The sequence below is a fragment of the Oncorhynchus nerka genome, linkage group LG19 (genome assembly GCF_034236695.1).
Source record: "Oncorhynchus nerka isolate Pitt River linkage group LG19, Oner_Uvic_2.0, whole genome shotgun sequence".
Classification (NCBI taxonomy): Eukaryota; Metazoa; Chordata; class Actinopteri; order Salmoniformes; family Salmonidae; genus Oncorhynchus; species Oncorhynchus nerka.
This window is the reverse complement of record NC_088414.1, coordinates 9,616,805-9,634,909: the sequence shown is the minus strand read 5'-3', so window position 1 is coordinate 9,634,909 and position 18,105 is coordinate 9,616,805. Positions and strand designations below refer to the sequence as shown.

Sequence of the window (18,105 nt, the reverse complement as noted above, 5' to 3'; positions counted from 1 at the left end):
TGAGGTCAGGTGATTGTGGAGGCCAGGTCATCTGACGCAGCACTCCATCACTCTCCTTGGTCAAATAGCCCTTACACAGCCTGGAGGTATGTTTTGGGTCATATTGTCCTGTTGAAAAACAAATGATAGTCCCACTAAGCGCAAACCAGATAGGATGGCGTATCTCTGCAGAATGTTGTGGTAGCCATGCTGGTTAAGTGTGGCTTGAATTCTAAATAAATCACTGACGGTGTCACCGGCAAAGCACCCCCACACCATCACATCTCCTCCTCCATGCTTCACGGTGGAAACCACACATGCGGAAATCATCCATTCACCTACTCTGTGTTCATGAAATTTTCCGAAGTGACTGACTTTCATGTCTTAAAGTAGTGATGGACTGTTTCTCTTTGCTTATTTGAGCTGTTCTTGCCATAATATGGACTTGGTCTTTTACCAAATAGAGCTATTGTCTGTCTGTATACCACCCCTATCTTGTGTTGTGACAACTGATTGGCTCAAAGGAAAGAAATTCCACAAATGTACTTTTAACAAGGTGCACCTGGTTGACAGAATGCCAAGAGCGTGCAAAGCTGTCATCAAGGCTAAGGGTGGCTACTTTGAAGAATCTCAAATATAAAATATATTTTCATTTGTTTAACATGTTTTTGGCTACTACATTATTCCATATGTGTTATTTCATAGTTTTCATGTCTTCACTATTATTCTACAAAGCAGAAAATAGTAAAAAAATATAGAAAAACCCTTGAATTAGTTGATTTGTCCAAACCTTTTGACTGGTACTGTACTTTTTGTTTCAATCTTTCCTTACTTCCTCTTACTGTACCTCCCTTCCTCTGACCTCACTTCCTAATCCGTTGCCAGGTGAAGGAGTGGGCTCCGTCGCTAGGGAAGACTGGAAAGTCCAAGCTGTCCAAGTCATCAGATGATAAGTTCTACTCTGACTCTGGAGAGGAGGAGGAGAAGGGCTCAGGGAGCAGTAGCAGTGATGACAGCAGCAGCAGTAGTAGTGAAGGTCCGTTTGACCATGTTTGTACCATAAAGTATGTTATTTTGTGAGGGCTTGCAATGCCAGTCAAGGTTGTATTCATAATCGTACGAGATGAACGTGTGTGTGTGTGTGTGTTAGAGTCAAGCAGTGAGGCGGAGAGCGATGAGGAAAAGAGCAGTGAAGAGTCCGACAAGTCCTCCAGCCAATCAGAGAAGAGTTCCAGTGAGTCCGACTCTGAACAGAAGAAAACAACTAAGAAACCACCACAGAAGAAGACAGTCAAACCAACGGCCAAAGACAGGTACTATAATGAATTATTCAACACGTATAATTGCGGTTAAGTATGTTGGCTCCTTTGTACGATTCACTATTTTAGTGCTGAGGGGCTGGTGCTTTCTGAAGTCGGCTCAGTCTTTGAACAATCCTCACGATTTTTGATTTGGGTTTCCATTCATATATTTTTTGCAATAAATGCATTAAGTCAGTTGAATTCTGTAACGACACAGAATACAACTATTAATAAAAGCCCATTGCTGCTTATCGCTTTTTTCTTTTTTTTTCACATGACTTTACTTTAATAAAATAGTTTAGTTGGCTATGTTAAATAGCTGTTTTAGTATGATGGTGACTTTAGTAGCAGTTTCATTAATAAAAGTAATGACTTCCCATCCTTTATCACATGACTTTAATAAAATATTTCAGTTGTGTAATATTACATTATTTTCGTATGATGACTTTGGTATTTCATGCCGAGTCATCACACCTCTGCTCAGGCAGTAGCAGCCACCATCTATTGCTCTGCTCCCCAATGAGTCGTCCTGTTTGTAACTGCCAGCTATCAGTCAATTCGATGTATTATTGGCTAGAGATGGGGCTACCTCACGAAGCAACTGTTTCCATTTCTGTCCCACTCCCTCATGTCACGCTCTTCTCTCTTTCTCGTGTGTCTGTGAAGAAGGCTACGTAATGGCCATTGTAGTTAAGTACCACGTTTTCTGCGGTAAACTTTGTTGAAAACTACGACTTCCTACTAAGTCCAACAACCGTGCTTTGAGCTCACAGAAAATACCAGAACTAAATGGAATTAGAATCATTGAACAGACGTTGGCCGATTTATTTATTTATTTATATATATATATATATATATATATATATATATATATATTTTTTTTTTTTTACCGGAAATAAAACGACATTTTAGCTAATCGCGCAGCACTATATTTATTCAAAATGTTGAAATTCAAACTTTTGGTTTCCATGTGTTTTTGTTTGATTTACAGCTGCACAGGACCAAGAAATTCAAATGAATTTGGTTGGAGGCAAGTGATTTTCGTTTACTGTGTAATTCGTCTCCCCTGTGGTAAATAGCCGTTCAACTAGTTTTGAAAAGAGGAACTTTCTGCTTTATTGTGCTCCATTGTGAAGGGCTCTCATAACGGCAGTGCAGCTGTGGATTGGTCATTTAGCTTCCTGTTGGTAGCAATGAATGAGATCTGAGACATAACTGTTGAACACAGACACACACTGGCAAATTTTGTCCCTGACATGTTCTATTTCATTCTCTCACACAATGCTCTCACACGTACACACACACACCCTACCTGCTCGCGCTGTGTGACAGGCCGGCAGCTGACCCTGTTCCCTCCATTAGAGGGTGTAATTAGACCAGCTCACCCCAGTGCTTCCACACACGCACGCACCCACACATGCTATACCCACTATCCCACACACACTATCTCGCTCTCAAACACACACACACACAGTAATTATCCCAGCTCACCCCAGTGCTTCCACAACAAACACAGCATAATGCCCTCATTACGGCCCAGTCATTCCAGGCAGGGCTTAATCAGGCCCGCTCTGATTTATATCGCTTTTTCCTGTTCGCAACAAATGAAATCTGTAGGCCAAATTAATACTGGCTTCTCATCATCGGCCAAGTTAAAAAGCCAGTTACCGTCACAATTCTGCTCGTTAATTTAACAGCTGAAAATCCCAGGCAGCCCGAGTAAACACTCATTATCAGGACAAATTGGAGAGAGAGAGAGAGATGGAAAGAGAGAGAGCGAGCGAGGGAGGGAGGGAGGAAGAGAAAAAAGTTTCAACGAAAGCGATATTAAATTAAGTGGGCAAACCAAAACAGATTGATCTTGGTTGTTCTGACAGAGTTTTAGCATGAGCTCCAGCAGACTGCAGTACGCGGTGGGGGTGGAAATGGTTTTGGTTAGAGTGCCTTTAATGGATAGATTCATAACACGTTCCCCTTCTTATAATGAAACTTTTCATGTTTTAATATAGGGAAAACCCAAGTTAATGTTCTATTTCAATCTGTGTTAGTCGGAACCCGCGGTAGGGGAAACGGCGCCACCGTCTGCCCCAGGGCCGTTACGTTTTATTTTTTGTTGACGAAGTGGAGGTGAGGAGCATCGCACAACGTGATCTCCACATGTCTTTTCAGTACATATTCTGCTGTTTGATCACGCGTGCAATGACGTCGGAGGGGGAAAAAAGCCCGTGTTCATTATTTGCCGTAACTTGTTTGTTATATAGCCAACGGTAGTGGCAGTTTCACCGCTAAGGATTCCATATTACAATTTGTTTTTCCTCCCACGGAATAACCCTTCAAGATGCACTCCTTCATCTCACAGGTACATATAGAAGATACTGGTGGAGTTTTGGATGACGGTTATTGTCCAGCCCATTGCTTTTGGCTGCAACTCCTGGCTACATGTGCTGCCCATAGAAAGTCAATGATTTAATGGCATAACGGGTGGACTGGCGGCCATTGCCAGTGTAGTAAAAAGGGGACCATCGAGTTGTCCCAGAAGCCCGTGAACCCAGACAGATGGTGTGATGGGTCTGCAGCAAGAAAGATGTTGCATAAAGTTCACTTCAGCGTACTCCGTTGAGAGTGTACCCATAGGCTAGGTCGAAGATGACAAATGATATGTTTTCCAACTAGCCCATAGGAGCACAGCAGGAAGTAAAAGCAGGAAGTGCACCCATCAATCTGTGCTTTTAAAAAAATATATATATATAAATTAACAACAAATCAATACAGAAAGTACATGAGGGAACACAAGTGTATATATAGATTATAAACAATGGACAATCGAGCTAGGGGGTACAATATCACATTATAAGGACCGTAAGGGGCATACATACACTTACTCTAACAAAAAAGCTGTTCGAATTGTATTTATCTCTTTTTGTAGGGTAAGAAAATGTTTGTTTTTGTTTGTAAATTTACATTTGTGGCTATGAAATTTGGCCAAAAGAATAATGAAATGAATTACATAATGTTCAGCTTATTTATATCGTATGTAAAGAATCCAAGCAGTACATCTCTCCACAATAGTGTAAAATCTTCATAAATGTGTTCGATTATAAACCTACTGATGTCTTGCCACAGTTTTCTTACATGCATACAATGCCAAAAAAGATGCAAAACTGTTTCTGGGTGGTCATTACAAAAGGAACAATTTGAGTTGATGTTTTCTTTAAACTTCTTCATATAGTGGTTGGCAGAATCATATTTATTAATAATTTTAAATGAAACTTCCTTAATTTTGTTAACAAGTAGGTATGTGTGTGGCAACAGCCAAACTTTTTTCCAACAGATATTATCAATAAATCCATTCCAATAAGGCATGACATAAGGTATAGATACAACATCCTGCTGAAACAAGGATCGTATCGCTCTGTTGTTGAATGGACCAAAAGAGAAACAAATCTTCCCTACTGATGAGTCAATAGAAGGTAGGCTCTGAGGGTCAGGTCTTGACACGTTCCTGAATAACAGAGCAACACCTGAGGGAATGGAGACTAAAACAATTGAAAAATCTTTAGGTGTTACAGGGACCTTGCGAAGTGATAAGAATTCCTTATAACTGAGTAAAAGACCCTCTGCATTAACCAGTTGGCTCACCAATAGGATATTATTTCGGAACCAATATTCTAAAAACAGAAGTAAGTTTATACAATATATCCCGATTATTCCATATAATATCTGTGTGGAGAAAAATTGTGTTTATAAATTAAGGACCATGACAAGAGAACCTGCCGATGAAAAGCAGAAAGTTTCATGGGAATTTTGTCAATATTATAATTGCAAAACAACATGAAGTTAAGGCCACCAAAAGTAGAGAAGACATGATGAGGAATAAAATTCCAGATAGAAGTGGGTCTTCTTAGGAATTGTTTTATCCAATTGATCTTAAAAGTATTATTTAAAGTAGTAAAGTCCCGAAAATTCATTACAACAGTTTTCCTAATGTAATGGGTACGTTTTCTCCAAAGACCAGATGCTTTTCAACTTTCTATCTCCTTGCTTATTTTACTGTCAAGATAGAGCGCCATATGTTAGTCTAGAGATACCTTCGGCCTTGGTTATTAGGACTCTACCTTTTAAAGATAAGTCCCTCTGTAGCCATTGATTTAGCTTCTTCTGTTTATTTTTTTTAAATAAGAGGGTTAGAATTGAGTAAGCCTCTAGACTTCTGATCCTTTGTAATGGTTATGCCTAAATATGTAAGTTCTTCTTTTACTGGAATACCATAATATGAAGGTGTCACACAATCTTTGACAGCCATGAGTTCACATTTCTTAATGTTAAGATATAGACCAGACGCTTTGGAAAAGGATTTTAATCACATTGATCGATATGGGAATTTGGTTAGCGTCTTTCAGAAAAAGTGTAGCATCGTCAGTCAGCTGACTTATAATAATTTCTTTACCAACTATGGAAATACCTTGTACAGGACTATTATTTAAAGAAGTTTGGTGATTTCATAAAAACAGGTACGGAGAGATTGGACAACCTTGCCTAATTCCTCTCTTTAACTCAAATCTAGGTGAAGTGCCATATTTCAATTTGATAGAGCTGTTACCATTTGCAAATAGTCTTAATAGCCTTGCAGAAAAAATCCCCAAAGCCAAGTCTCAAGGGAGTGGAAGAGGAACTGATGCTCTACTGTGTCAAATGCTTTATAAAAATCTAAAAAATAATATGAAGCTATCCTCAGTTATTAGGTCTGAGTAGTCAAGTACGTCTAATACTAGTCTGACATTGTTAAAAATATGTCTGTTCTTCATAAAGCCAGACTGTTTCATCAATGATTGCATCCAGGACTTCTTTAATTATTTTTGCAAGTAGTAAGTAAGTAATATCTTAGTCATTATTAAGAAGACAAATTGGACGCCAGTTATATTGTATAAAAATACTTTTTTTGTTTTTAGATGAGCAGCACTTCTTTTTTAGGCATCAGTGTTATTAACCCCTGACTCATTGTAGGAGGGAGAACATTGTTTTTAATACTCTCTAAAAAGACTTCAAATAGGAAGGGAGCTACTTGTTCAGAAAATAATTTGTATAATTCTGATGTAATTCCATCAACACCTGTTGATTTATTGTTCTTTATACGTTTGATAGACTATAATCTCTTCAACTTTGATGGGTTCATCACACTGATAGAGTGAACATTATTCAGTGAGTTAAAAAAAACATATCTGTGGATTTCTGACAGACCATAGTGCTATACAATTTTCTGTAAAAATTGCTACAGTATTTTAGCGATTTAATTTTTGGTCATCTGTAATAACACCATCAATGTTTAACTTATGGATAGTGTTATTTTTAGTGACATTTCTCACGTCTAAAGAAATAGGATGAATTCTGTTCTCCCTCCTCAATCCATTTTTAATAAATAATTCTAATAAAGACTCCTTCTGCTTTTAATCTATATATATTATCCAGTTTATTTTGTAACTCAATTAGTTCCATATTCTCCTCCCCCGATAGGTCGACTGGGGACCTCTGAGAAAGGGAAGTTATCTTAATGATCACCTTTTCCTCCTCAGCTCTTCTGGTCTTAGCAAGATTACTACCATATTTTCTAAGATATTTGGACACCTCAAATTTAAAGAGCTCCCAGTTCTTGCAATAAGATTTTTCTTCACAAGCCCTTTCCCAAAAGTGTGAGAGCAGATCTTTAACCTCAAATGTAACTATATCATTATTTAATAATGAGCTATTTAGCTTCCAGTAGGATGCTCTACCAAGGTTCATATCAGGGGTAAATATTTGTAGTAACACACTCACTGTCAATACATTTTGATATAAGCCAAAAATTCCCATCAATCTGTGCTGTGATTTGTTCATTCAACTCCTCTGACGAAGCGAAACCGAGACATTCCGTTGCACGAACCACATCCGTTAACTGTAATTCAAATGAAAATGTTAGATGGAAATGATTGCCTCACACTACCAGGCAGCCATTGCGAGTTTACCAGTCAACTTGCCAGGGTTAAGGGGTACCAAGCCAGTTTTACTCATTCTATTTCTGTGTGATGTTGCTGTGGTAAAAGGGGGGCGTTACCTAGGCAACCGACGACTTGGAGCAAACGACACCTCGCAGGTTTCAGCTCGGAGCAACAAATTGTTACAACAGTCAACCACAAGAATGTCCATCCCGACGTCCCACAACAACAACAAAAGAAGACGAAATCACGACGGTTATTTTATTTCCGTAACTGTCTTCAGCCATAACCGTCGGTTATACAGTAATTGTACCAGCCCCCAGTTGTATTGTGATTAGGCAGTTGTAGCTCTCTGACGCCCTTTCGTGTTATTTCTCCTCCGTGTCAGTGATTCGGACGAAAACGGGAACGTTGCTAAAGAAACCAGCAGTTCGTCTGCAGAAGAGACCTCGTCTGGTTCCGAATCTGGGTCCGACGCAGACTCCCACTCAGGCACCGAACACAAGAAGAAAACCAAGTCTAAAGCCAAACCCAAGGTGAGACATCCAACCGTGAGGGCAACCGCTTGCTGGGGGTTTCAGTTTTAGCATGGTTAACACCTCCAGAAATAACCCCTGGTGGGGGTTTTCCTTAATCTGCAGCTGATTTGAATTGAGGCCATGGTCATGAGTCTGAACAGATGAACCTCTGTTGACTTGTGTCCAATCTGAGCTCTTCTCCACACTGTAAATAAGAGTGTTTGAACCAACCTTCTGTTTGTCATAGTACAACGCTTTATAATGTGTTAGCGTGAACCGTGGGAGAATCTCAATTGCATACTCCCTCGCGTCCTCTCTCCTCACCACCTTCCCTCATCCCATTGGAGGAGAAGGTCAGATGGGAGGGACTTCTGGCTTTCTCATCCAATGGGTTTTGAGAAGGTGGTGAGGAGAGGACGCGAGGGAGTATGCAATTGAGATTCTCCCACGGTCTTTCTCCGAGCTAGTGGAGGCCGAGAAATCAGATTCTACACAGTGGAATAGGATTTGGTCTGCTTCTTTGCAGTGTCGTCTTCCCCATCTACCCCCCCCCCCCCCCCCCTGTCTTTTCCTTCCCTCTCTGACCCTCCCTCTTTCGTTCTCTGCTATGAAATTCTAATTTTGCATCCTTTGCTTCTGTGACCTGTGTCTCAGTCTTTTCTTTTGCTCTTCCACTTTCTTTCACCTCACTCCGCCTGCAAACAAGGGTTCCTTCTCTATTATACCGCCAGCAAGCATCAATCAGAGACGATCTGATAAGATACGCCCTCGAACTTCATTGTTTGTTTTCACTATTACACCTTCTCTGTCTCTCTCTCTCTCTCTCTGTCCGTTAGTGGATCCCGCAGTAAGCAGAGTGGAATTTTACGGTTCTTTTATAAGATGTGAACAGGGCTGTGGTTGGTTAGGAGGGCATGGAGAGCGAGAGAGGGCCGTAAAAGCGCTCGTATGTTTAATAGCGTTTTTAATGTCGCCCGTTTTGTAGTGTAGATCTGGCGACGCACATCCTAATATTCCGAGTCGCCGTTTGACAAGCCTGGCCTAGTGGTTGGAGGTAGAGTCACTAGAGTGCATCAAGTTGTGACGGGACGCACCTCATGGCTGGCCCATGCAGATCAGAGACGCGCTTCAGATGTACTGTGTATGGTGTGTGTGTGCACAGCAGCCTGAGAAATAGAATTGATCTCGAATTGAATTTTATGTACATAGCAGATATGTTTAGAAATGCCATGTTACATTGGATAGACTCTGTCAGTCAAATTTAGGTAGTGTAGACCACACCCCCCCCTAAACAATACATACAGTGTAGACCACACCCCCCCCTAAACAATACATACAGTGTAGACCACACCCCCCTAAACAATAGATACAGTGTAGACCACACCCCCCTAAACAATACATACAGTGTAGACCACCCCCTAAACAATAGATACAGTGTAGACCACACCCCCTAAACAATAGATACAGTGTAGACTACACCCCCTAAACAATACATACAGTGTAGACCACCCCCTAAACAATAGATACAGTGTAGACTACACCCCCTAAACAATACATACAGTGTAGACTACACCCCCTAAACAATACATACAGTGTAGACTACACCCCCTAAACAATACATACAGTGTAGACTACACCCCCTAAACATACATACAGTGTAGACTACACCCCCTAAACAATACATACAGTGTAGACCACCCCCCCTAAACAATACATACAGTGTAGACCACCCCCCTAAACAATACATACAGTGTAGACTACACCCCCCTAAACAATACATACAGTGTAGACCACCCCCTAAACAATACATACAGTGTAGACTACACCCCCCCTAAACAATACATACAGTGTAGACTACACCCCCTAAACAATACATACAGTGTAGACCACCCCTAAACATACATACAGTGTAGACCACACCCCCTAAACAATACATACAGTGTAGACTACACCCCCTAAACAATACATACAGTGTAGACCACCCCCTAAACAATACATACAGTGTAGACCACACCCCCTAAACATACATACAGTGTAGACTACACCCCCCCTAAACAATAGATAGTGTTGACTTCCAATATTCTGCTTGTCATCTTTTCTCTCCTCCACTTGTTCCTCTATCTCTTTCATCTATATCCTTCATTCGTCGTGCCGTTCATGTTGAAACATTTATCTAAAAAGGGGAAACTGTGTATATGTTATGATATACCGTTCTGTACTCTGCCAAGTGTGTTTGACTATAAATGTATTTCCCAATCCGACAGAGACCTAAGGGTCGCACATTTTTTGAATGAGTATTTATTTTTGTTACCCAGCACCTGTTCCAAGCCCGTGGAGATCTGTATGCTCTAGAGACAGTTTGTTTCTCACGTAGGTTTCTGGTTCCCCCCCCTAGATGGAGGTGAAGTCAACGAAGGAGGTGTCCCTGTTGGATTTGGACGACTGTACGTTTTCTGTCTGCGCTACAGCAACGTAACTGTGAAAAATACATCCAACTGTAGTCATCACAATATTTCCAGTGGGAATTAATCCTATTTCGGCATAATATATATATTCAATTTAGCAGACACTTTTATCCTAAGTGACAGTAATGTGCGCATACATTTGACTTAAGGCTGGTCCCCGGGCCTTCTCTTTGTCCTGTAGTCACTCCTACACCAGTGACCCGGCCCAAGACGTCTGTCCTCTCCCCCAGCCTGCTCGGAGACCTGGAAGGCCTGTCTCTCTCCAACATCTCCTCCACCATACAGGTGTGTGTGTGTGTACTGTCTGTGTTGGTTTGTCTATCCCTCCCTCTGTGTGTAAGTCCCACTGGGTCCTGTGTGTGTGTCTGGTTGACAGAGCTTAGAGAGAGAGAGAGAGAGCATCCAGTAGTGTGTCTCCTGAATGAGTCAGGTCTCTCCGGGGGCTGAGATATCTCCTCCTGAGGGTGGCTACTGACTCTTTTTCTTCTTCTCCTCCCTGAGCATATTTAGTACTCCTCTCCTCCCTCCCTCTCATCCAGGTGCAGTGCCTGTGCACTGCTCCGATGCCAAACTCCGTCCATCCGTCTCTCTTTCCACCTCTCTGTCGCTCTTTCCCTGTTGTCCCTGCACAGCGTGTCTGTGCGTGACGCTTGACCTTTCTCCCCAGTGTAACAACTCTGTCTGTCTTTTGGTTTGAGATTTATGTGCGCGCGTTGGCCTCGCGCTAGTTTAGCTGAGGACCGTGCGTGACCAACCAGTCGGCTAATCCATTAGAGAGCCGATATGTCCCCAAAACGTCGCTGTACGGACCCGTAAAAGTCCCGTTTACTTTGCTTATCTTAGCTACAAAGAAGTTCCCTCATGTAGCCAGTCTTTGTGTCCTTTTTTGAATTGTTCTGTCATCACACGTCCAAGGCGTGTGTTTGTGTGTGTGTGTGTGTGTGATTGACAGCCCTTCCCAGGCCTGTCTGTATGCAGAGTAGTGTGTGTACTGAAAGGTGAAAGCCCGGGCAGTAATGGAGAATAGAATTGCAGATTAAACAGGGTGCTGTTTTCACATCAGCGTCTGATTTGAGAGTCAATCCTATGCATACATACATGATGGCCATCAGGATTCATAGACTGGGGGGTAAATAACCTCAAAACCCTCTATTGCTACTTACTTTCAAAAGCGTACGAACAGACACACACACACACACACACACACGAGCAGTGTCACCCACTCACTATCTCGCTCTTTCTCACACACTTACCCCTGTGTCTTTTCTATATCTCACCAATCCGCCCGCAGAAGCGGGGGTGTGTCTCAGCTGAGCGCTTCGGCCCTTTTTTAGAGAATTACTGCCTGGTTATCAAAGATATTTACATTAACCCTGGTCACCGTCTCTGACCCCCCCCCCCCCCCCCTCTCTCTCTCTCGTCCTCTCTCCTCTCCCCCCTCTCTCTCGTCCTCTCTCCTCTCCCCCCTCTTTTTCCCTTTGTCTCTCTCCCCTTTCTCTCTCTTCTCTCTGTCATGCTCCCTCTCTCTCTAATAACATTTTGACATTAGAGGATCTCTCAAATGCCTTTTAAACCAACCCACCCTGCCACACACCCTCTGTCCATGTGTGTGTGTGTGTGTGTGAGGGGGGTTGACTAAGGCTGATAACTTTTCATTCATAATTAGCATTGGGCGAATGGGGCTGCGTTGGGGGGAAATTGAACTGTCAGCAGCAGGGCGCGGGCCGTTTGACCCCATCACACCTGGAGGGGGCCATCATAATTTGTTCATTTGGTGCCCATCAGACGGGCCTCTCCTCCCCCGTCTCCCCTCTCTGACCTCCTCCGGTGTGGGCGCGATGGGTTAAGGTCTAATTATGAATCAGCAGTGGGCCGGGAAAGGCTGGAATATAGCAGCCCTGCCCTCCACACACCCCTACCTGCCACTCTCTCTCTAACACACACACACACACACACACACACACACTGGTGGGGTATAAAGAGGTTTAAATGCCCTGTAGGAAATAGTGCAATATGCAACCGGTTGGTTTTGATGGGATGTGGCTGGGTGAGTGTGTCGGTTGTCTGTCTGTCTCTGAATCAAGTCCCTGATGTAAAGGCTTCAATTGAACTGGTGTACTGTGCTGTAACTATCCATGCTGGTTTGAAAGTAACCAGGTGAGTCACTTAAAATAAACAACAATTACAATCAGCCACACGTCCCTTACACCCCTGTCTCTTTCTCTCTGTCTCTCTCCGTCGCAAAATCTCACAACGTGATGAAATCCTCTTTCGGAAGTAACAAGCCGCCAGTGTCACAAAAGCAGAAATGGATTTTCAATACGTCCTCATAAATCTCCTAACACGCACTCTTTCTCTTTAAATTGGACATCTGATGCGTCCACATGCTCGCCAGACGCCCGGTTACAGTTAGCCCCTTTTTGAATTTGTCAGCGGGATTTTCAGGTCATTTACCAGAGAGGATGCTGGGAGGGAGTGAGCGCGTCGTCCCTGTGTGTGTGTATCCGGACTCTGAAGGTGACTGGCGCGTGTGTATCATCCATCACAGTAGCATCCTTTAAGTTGAGACCTAATAAAGCCTCTCAATCAACTTCCTCCCCCCATTGTCAGCTTCCCTCAAGTCCAGGAGAGCCAAAAAGAGTGACACTGTGTGTGTGGAGTCAAGGTTACATCCCTAGCCTGCTGTTATTTACACTTTGGGTCCGGGGGATGCCTCCGGTGGCGGGGGGGGGGGGGGGGGGGCGTTAAGCCGTCACTGTCCGTTGTGTGAAATTGGTGATGATAAGCGCTTTAAAGCCCTGTCCTATCCTGCATCCCTCCCTCTTCTCGGGTTGTGTTAGACAGGACCTTGAGCGCGGGTTGGAGGCAAGGATGTGCTTGTCAGGAAGGTAAATCTGCTTTGTGACGGGGTGGCAGACGTTACGGCCAGCTTTATCGACAGCGACTGCTCTGACACGGACAAAAGTGGCCCGATAAATTCCCCTCGTTGGCGTGACGGGCGAGTGTGAGGAGGGCGCCGCGCCGGCAAATGTTTGTTTGACCCCCCTCCCTGTCTGTGTCCAGGATGTCTGAGGGTACGCAACACAGAAACGTCAAGGCTGACTGTTACCGTAGGTTTGAGAACCTCTTCTGTGTCCTCGTATGAAGATTACCACCTCTTCTACTGTGTTTTTTAAAAGTTTTTTTTGTGTTTTTTTTTATATTTTATTTAACAAGGCAAGTCGGTTTAAGAACAAATTCTTATTTACAGTGACTGCCTACCCGGGGAACAGTGGGTTAACTGCCTTGTTAAGGGGCAGAACGACAGATTTCTACCTTGTCAGCTCTGGGATTCGATCTAGCAACCTTTCAGTTACTGGCCCAATGGTCTAACCACTAGAGCCTGTATTAAGACCCTTTGACTGTGATTAGCCTGTTTCTGTTTACTAAAGTAAGCAGTGTCATTGAACGCAGAGTCAGTTAGGGACCCGGGGGCGGTAACGTCCCAGAGACTGCACTTTTGACTTCCAGTTCTTCAGCACCCGGTTGCATTTCAAACCTGATTCTCCACACTCACACGCCATGACAGTCCTAAGAATGTTTCACACACATCTCTTCTCTCCTTTCGTCTGATCCGCCCACCTCCTATCTCCTGTCAAACAACGCGTTTCTGACACCTCTCAAAACTGGGTTTGTGTGTGTATTCCCATTTCAGAACTGAGGAGTTATATTCGCCCCCTCGTTTCATAAGTTTGTTTTTCCTGGGCCCGTTTTATCTTGCTTGTTGACACTTTTGACGGTTGCGTTGTGAGATTTCTCACACCTTTCTATTGTGTCCCCCCCCCTCACTCGAGCTCTCTCCTTCTCCATCCCTTCCCCCTCACTTCCTTTCTATCCCTTCCCCCTCACTTCCTTTCTATCCCCCCTCACTTCCTGGCTCTCCCTTTCCCCCTCACTTCCTGGCTCTCCCTTTCCCTCTCTCCCTCACTTTCTGGCTCTCCCTTTCTCTCCCTCAATTCCTGGCTCTCCTTTCTCTCCCTCAATTCCTGGCTCTTCCTTCCCCTCCCTCACTTCCTGGCTCTCCCTTTCCCTCCCTCACTTCCTGGCTCTCCCTTTCTCTCCCCTCACTTTCTGGCTCTCCTTTCTCTCCCTCACTTTCTCTCCCTCACTTTCTGGCTCTCCTTTCTCTCCCTCACTTTCTGGCTCTCCCTTTCTCTCCCTCACTTTCTGGCTCTCCCTTTCTCTCCCTCACTTTCTCTCCCTCACTTTCTGGCTCTCCCTTTCTCTCCCTCACTTTCTGGCTCTCCCTTTCTCTCCCTCACTTTCTGGCTCTCCCTTTCTCTCCCTCACTTTCTGGCTCTCCCTTTCTCTCCCTCACTTTCTGGCTCTCCCTTTCTCTCCCTCACTTTCTGGCTCTCCCTTTCTCTCCCTCACTTTCTGGCTCTCCCTTTCTCTCCCTCACTTTCTGGCTCTCCCTTTCTCTCCCTCACTTTCTGGCTCTCCTTTCTCTCCTCACTTTCTGGCTCTCCCTTTCTCTCCCTCACTTTCTGGCTCTCCCTTTCTCTCCCTCACTTTCTGGCTCTCCCTTTCTCTCCCTCACTTTCTGGCTCTCCCTTTCTCTCCCTCACTTTCTGGCTCTCCCTTTCTCTCCCTCACTTTCTGGCTCTCCCTTTCTCTCCCTCCCGCGATAACTACTCGTTTTAGTGTTCTGTCACTTTACTTAATCATTAACGCGGTTGATATGTGTGTGTCTGTCTGACAGAGGCGGTGAGGTTCATGTTAAGTTGCTGGAGTTATGGGCTATCTATAGCCTAGTTAGTGTATGTATATATAGCCACGATAGTCCTGATATTTAGTTTCGACAGCCACGCTGTCTTTATACTCTGAAGGCAGCTTGGCTGTCGCAACGTTGGTTGTAAAATGATTGCATCTGAGCTCCGAGTGTGCGACTCTCTCTCCTTTTTTTATTTTCAAGTGTTCTACTCCGCTAGCCAACACCTCGCCGAAACAGGTGTGCGTTTGTTTCGCGTCCTGATAGTTTGACAGTTGTGTTTCTACTGCATGGCTGGGCTGAGTGTCAACAGGGCAGCCTTTTACTGCTCATGAGGATTGAGCCACAAAGCAGCAGAGTTTTACTCCCCTATTCGCACGTGGATGCGACATGACTGGTTACACATCAATGTTACGAAATGCTACTTTTCAACCCTCCATTGGAAAGTAGCTTTTTGATTTTGTAACCGTTGTTGATGGCGACATTGCAATGCAGGGTCGTTTTGTGCCTCTACGCAAAGTGTTACGAAACCACTTCGGTTTATTTGTTTTGGCATGGAGCTTAATTGTTGTTGAGCCCGTCTTCGTCCGTGACGCAGTACGAGTCATCTACAACACGTCGGCCTAGGTGCACGTCCATGTACAATGCTAATGTAGGGTTGGTCCTCTTGAGTCGAGAGGAGGCCGACGCCACTGTCAAACGGACGAGTCGAGAGAGAAAGAGTCGCGTCGAGCCGGTTTATGCACCGGGAAAAAGGAATGAAAGGAACAGAGTAAGAGGGGGACCATGCTAATGCAGGGAACGGGAAAATACAGAACAAGCAAAACCACTCCAAAGGACAAGGAAAACCACTCCACTTAAACCCAAGAATGTCTCTCAAGTTTCTTCTCCTCCTGGCATGGTGTTTTGTCCTGCCTTTCTGTGCTATGGTAATTCCATTTTCTGCCGGTGAAAAGGTAAAAGCTCTGTTTAATGGAGAGTTGAATGGCAGGCCTCTACTGTTCCCATTCATTAAGCCTGAGCAGTCCTTCAGCCTGCCATCAGGCCCACTCACTACTAGTCTGCCTGATTGGGGAATAATACCAGTAATAACACAGTGTGTTTTATATGGGGCTTTTCTAGAACATTGGAATGGGCCCTTTTCAGGGGAGAAAGGTTATGTTTTAATGAACAGGGCTAGGCTTAAGTTGTCAACAAACCCTCGGTTATTTTGCGGTGGAACCACTGAATTGTAGATGGTGAATACATATTGAGTGCTGGGCCTACGCGATCGTCCAGCAAATGAAAAGAGTAAATAAGTATTTGTATGTGTACCTTTTACAAAGACCATGTCAGTGAGTTATCAACCAACATACCTTCTTCCTAGTGCCTGTCCTCTTGTCTGTGGTCCCGGTGAGCGGTTACACGGTTTTGTCTCAAAGCAAGTGCCTGTCTCGCTCTCTCTGTATCCTCACCCCCTGCCCTCTTTCCTGTGCCGCCCTCCTCCTCCAGGTGAGCGGCCCGGCGTTTGTCCCCGAGAAGAGCCATGACCTGCTGCACCGTATGACCGGTAAAGGTCTGTCAGCCCAGTACCAGTTCCCCAGACAGCCCTGTCTCTACCAGCCCACCATGGTCTCAGTCCAGATCAGCCTGACCAACACCACAGACCACCCTCTGGAACAGATCCACATCGGAGACAGGAGCCCCACAGGACTCAACATGCACTGCTTCAATACTATAGGTGGGTTAGATAACATAATACACTGCTTCAATACTATAGGTGGGTTAGATAACATAATACACTGCTTCAATACTGTAGGTGGGTTAGATAACATAATACACTGCTTCAATACTGTAGGTGGGTTAGATATAATGCACTGCTTCAATACTATAGGTGGGTTAGATAACATAATACACTGCTTCAATACTGTAGGTGGGTTAGATAACATAATACACTGCTTCAATACTGTAGGTGGGTTAGATAACATAATGCACTGCTTCAATACTGTAGGTGGGTTAGATATAATGCACTGCTTCAATACTATAGGTGGGTTAGATAACATAATGCACTGCTTCAATACTATAGGTGGGTTAGATAACATAATGCACTGCTTCAATACTATAGGTGGGTTAGATAACATAATGCACTGCTTCAATACTATAGGTGGGTTAGATCCTTTTTGTCATGTAGTGTATGTGGATAACTGCTCGTCGAACATATTCCAAAATCAATGGCATTAATATGGAGTTGGTCCCCCCTTTGTCGCTATAACAGCCTCCACTCTTCTGGGAAGACTTTCCACTAGATGTTGGAACATTGCTGTGGGGACTTGCTTCCATTCAGCCACGAGCATTAGTGAGGTCGGGCACTGATGTTGGGCGATTAGGCCTGCCTCACAGTCGGAGTACCGATTCATCCCAAATGTGTTTGATGGGGTTGAGGTCAGCGCTCGGTGTAGGTCTCTGTGTATGGACACAGCGCTCAGTGTATGGACCTCTCTTTGTGCACGGGGGCATTGTCATGCTGAAACAGGAAAGGGCCTTCCCAAAACAGTTGCCACAAGGTTGGCAGCACAGAATTTTCTAGAATGTCATTGTATACTGTAGCGTTAAGATTTCCCGTCAATGGAACTAAGGGGCCTAGCCCGAACCATGAAAAACAGCCTAAACCATTTTTTATCGTCAACCAAACTGAAGTTGGAACCGTGCATTCTTGAAGGTGGTGTTCTCCTGGCATCTGCCAAACCCAGATTCGTCCGTCAGATTGCCAGATGGTGAAGCGTGATTCATCACAGAGAACACGTTTCCACTGCTCCATAGCGAAATGGCGGTGAGCTTTAAACCACTCCAGCCGATGCTTGGCGTTGTGCCTGGTGATCTTATGCTTGTGTGTGGCTGCTCGGCCATGGAAACCTGTTTCATGAAGCTCCCGACGAACAGTTCTTGTGCTGACTTTGCTTCCGGAGGCAGTTTGGAACTCGGTAGTGAGTGTTGGAATAGTGGCGTATTATGACGGTGCAACATTGAAAGTCACTGAGCTCTTCAGTGAGGTCATTCTACTGCCAATGTTTGTCTATGGAGATTGCATGTCTGTGCACTCAATTTTATACACCTGTCAGCAGCAACGGGTGTGGCTGAAATAGA

The 18,105-nt window shown here is 44.2% G+C and overlaps 1 protein-coding gene across 2 annotated transcripts in view; it reads left to right on the top strand.

Moving 5' to 3' along the window:
- LOC115147175 (AP-3 complex subunit beta-1-like) overlaps positions 1-18,105 on the top strand; it is a 63,079-nt gene that overhangs the window by 28,889 nt on the left and 16,085 nt on the right. Inside the window, exons 18-23 of one of the 2 annotated variants that reach the window (XM_065004698.1) lie at positions 865-1,015; positions 1,130-1,292; positions 7,638-7,785; positions 10,163-10,211; positions 10,414-10,517; positions 16,474-16,702. In XM_065004698.1, coding sequence (XP_064860770.1) covers positions 865-1,015; positions 1,130-1,292; positions 7,638-7,785; positions 10,163-10,211; positions 10,414-10,517; positions 16,474-16,702 — 844 coding nt within the window. The remainder of the gene's footprint in view (positions 1-864; positions 1,016-1,129; positions 1,293-7,637; positions 7,786-10,162; positions 10,212-10,413; positions 10,518-16,473; positions 16,703-18,105) is intronic. The other variant, XM_065004699.1, reaches the window with a different exon arrangement.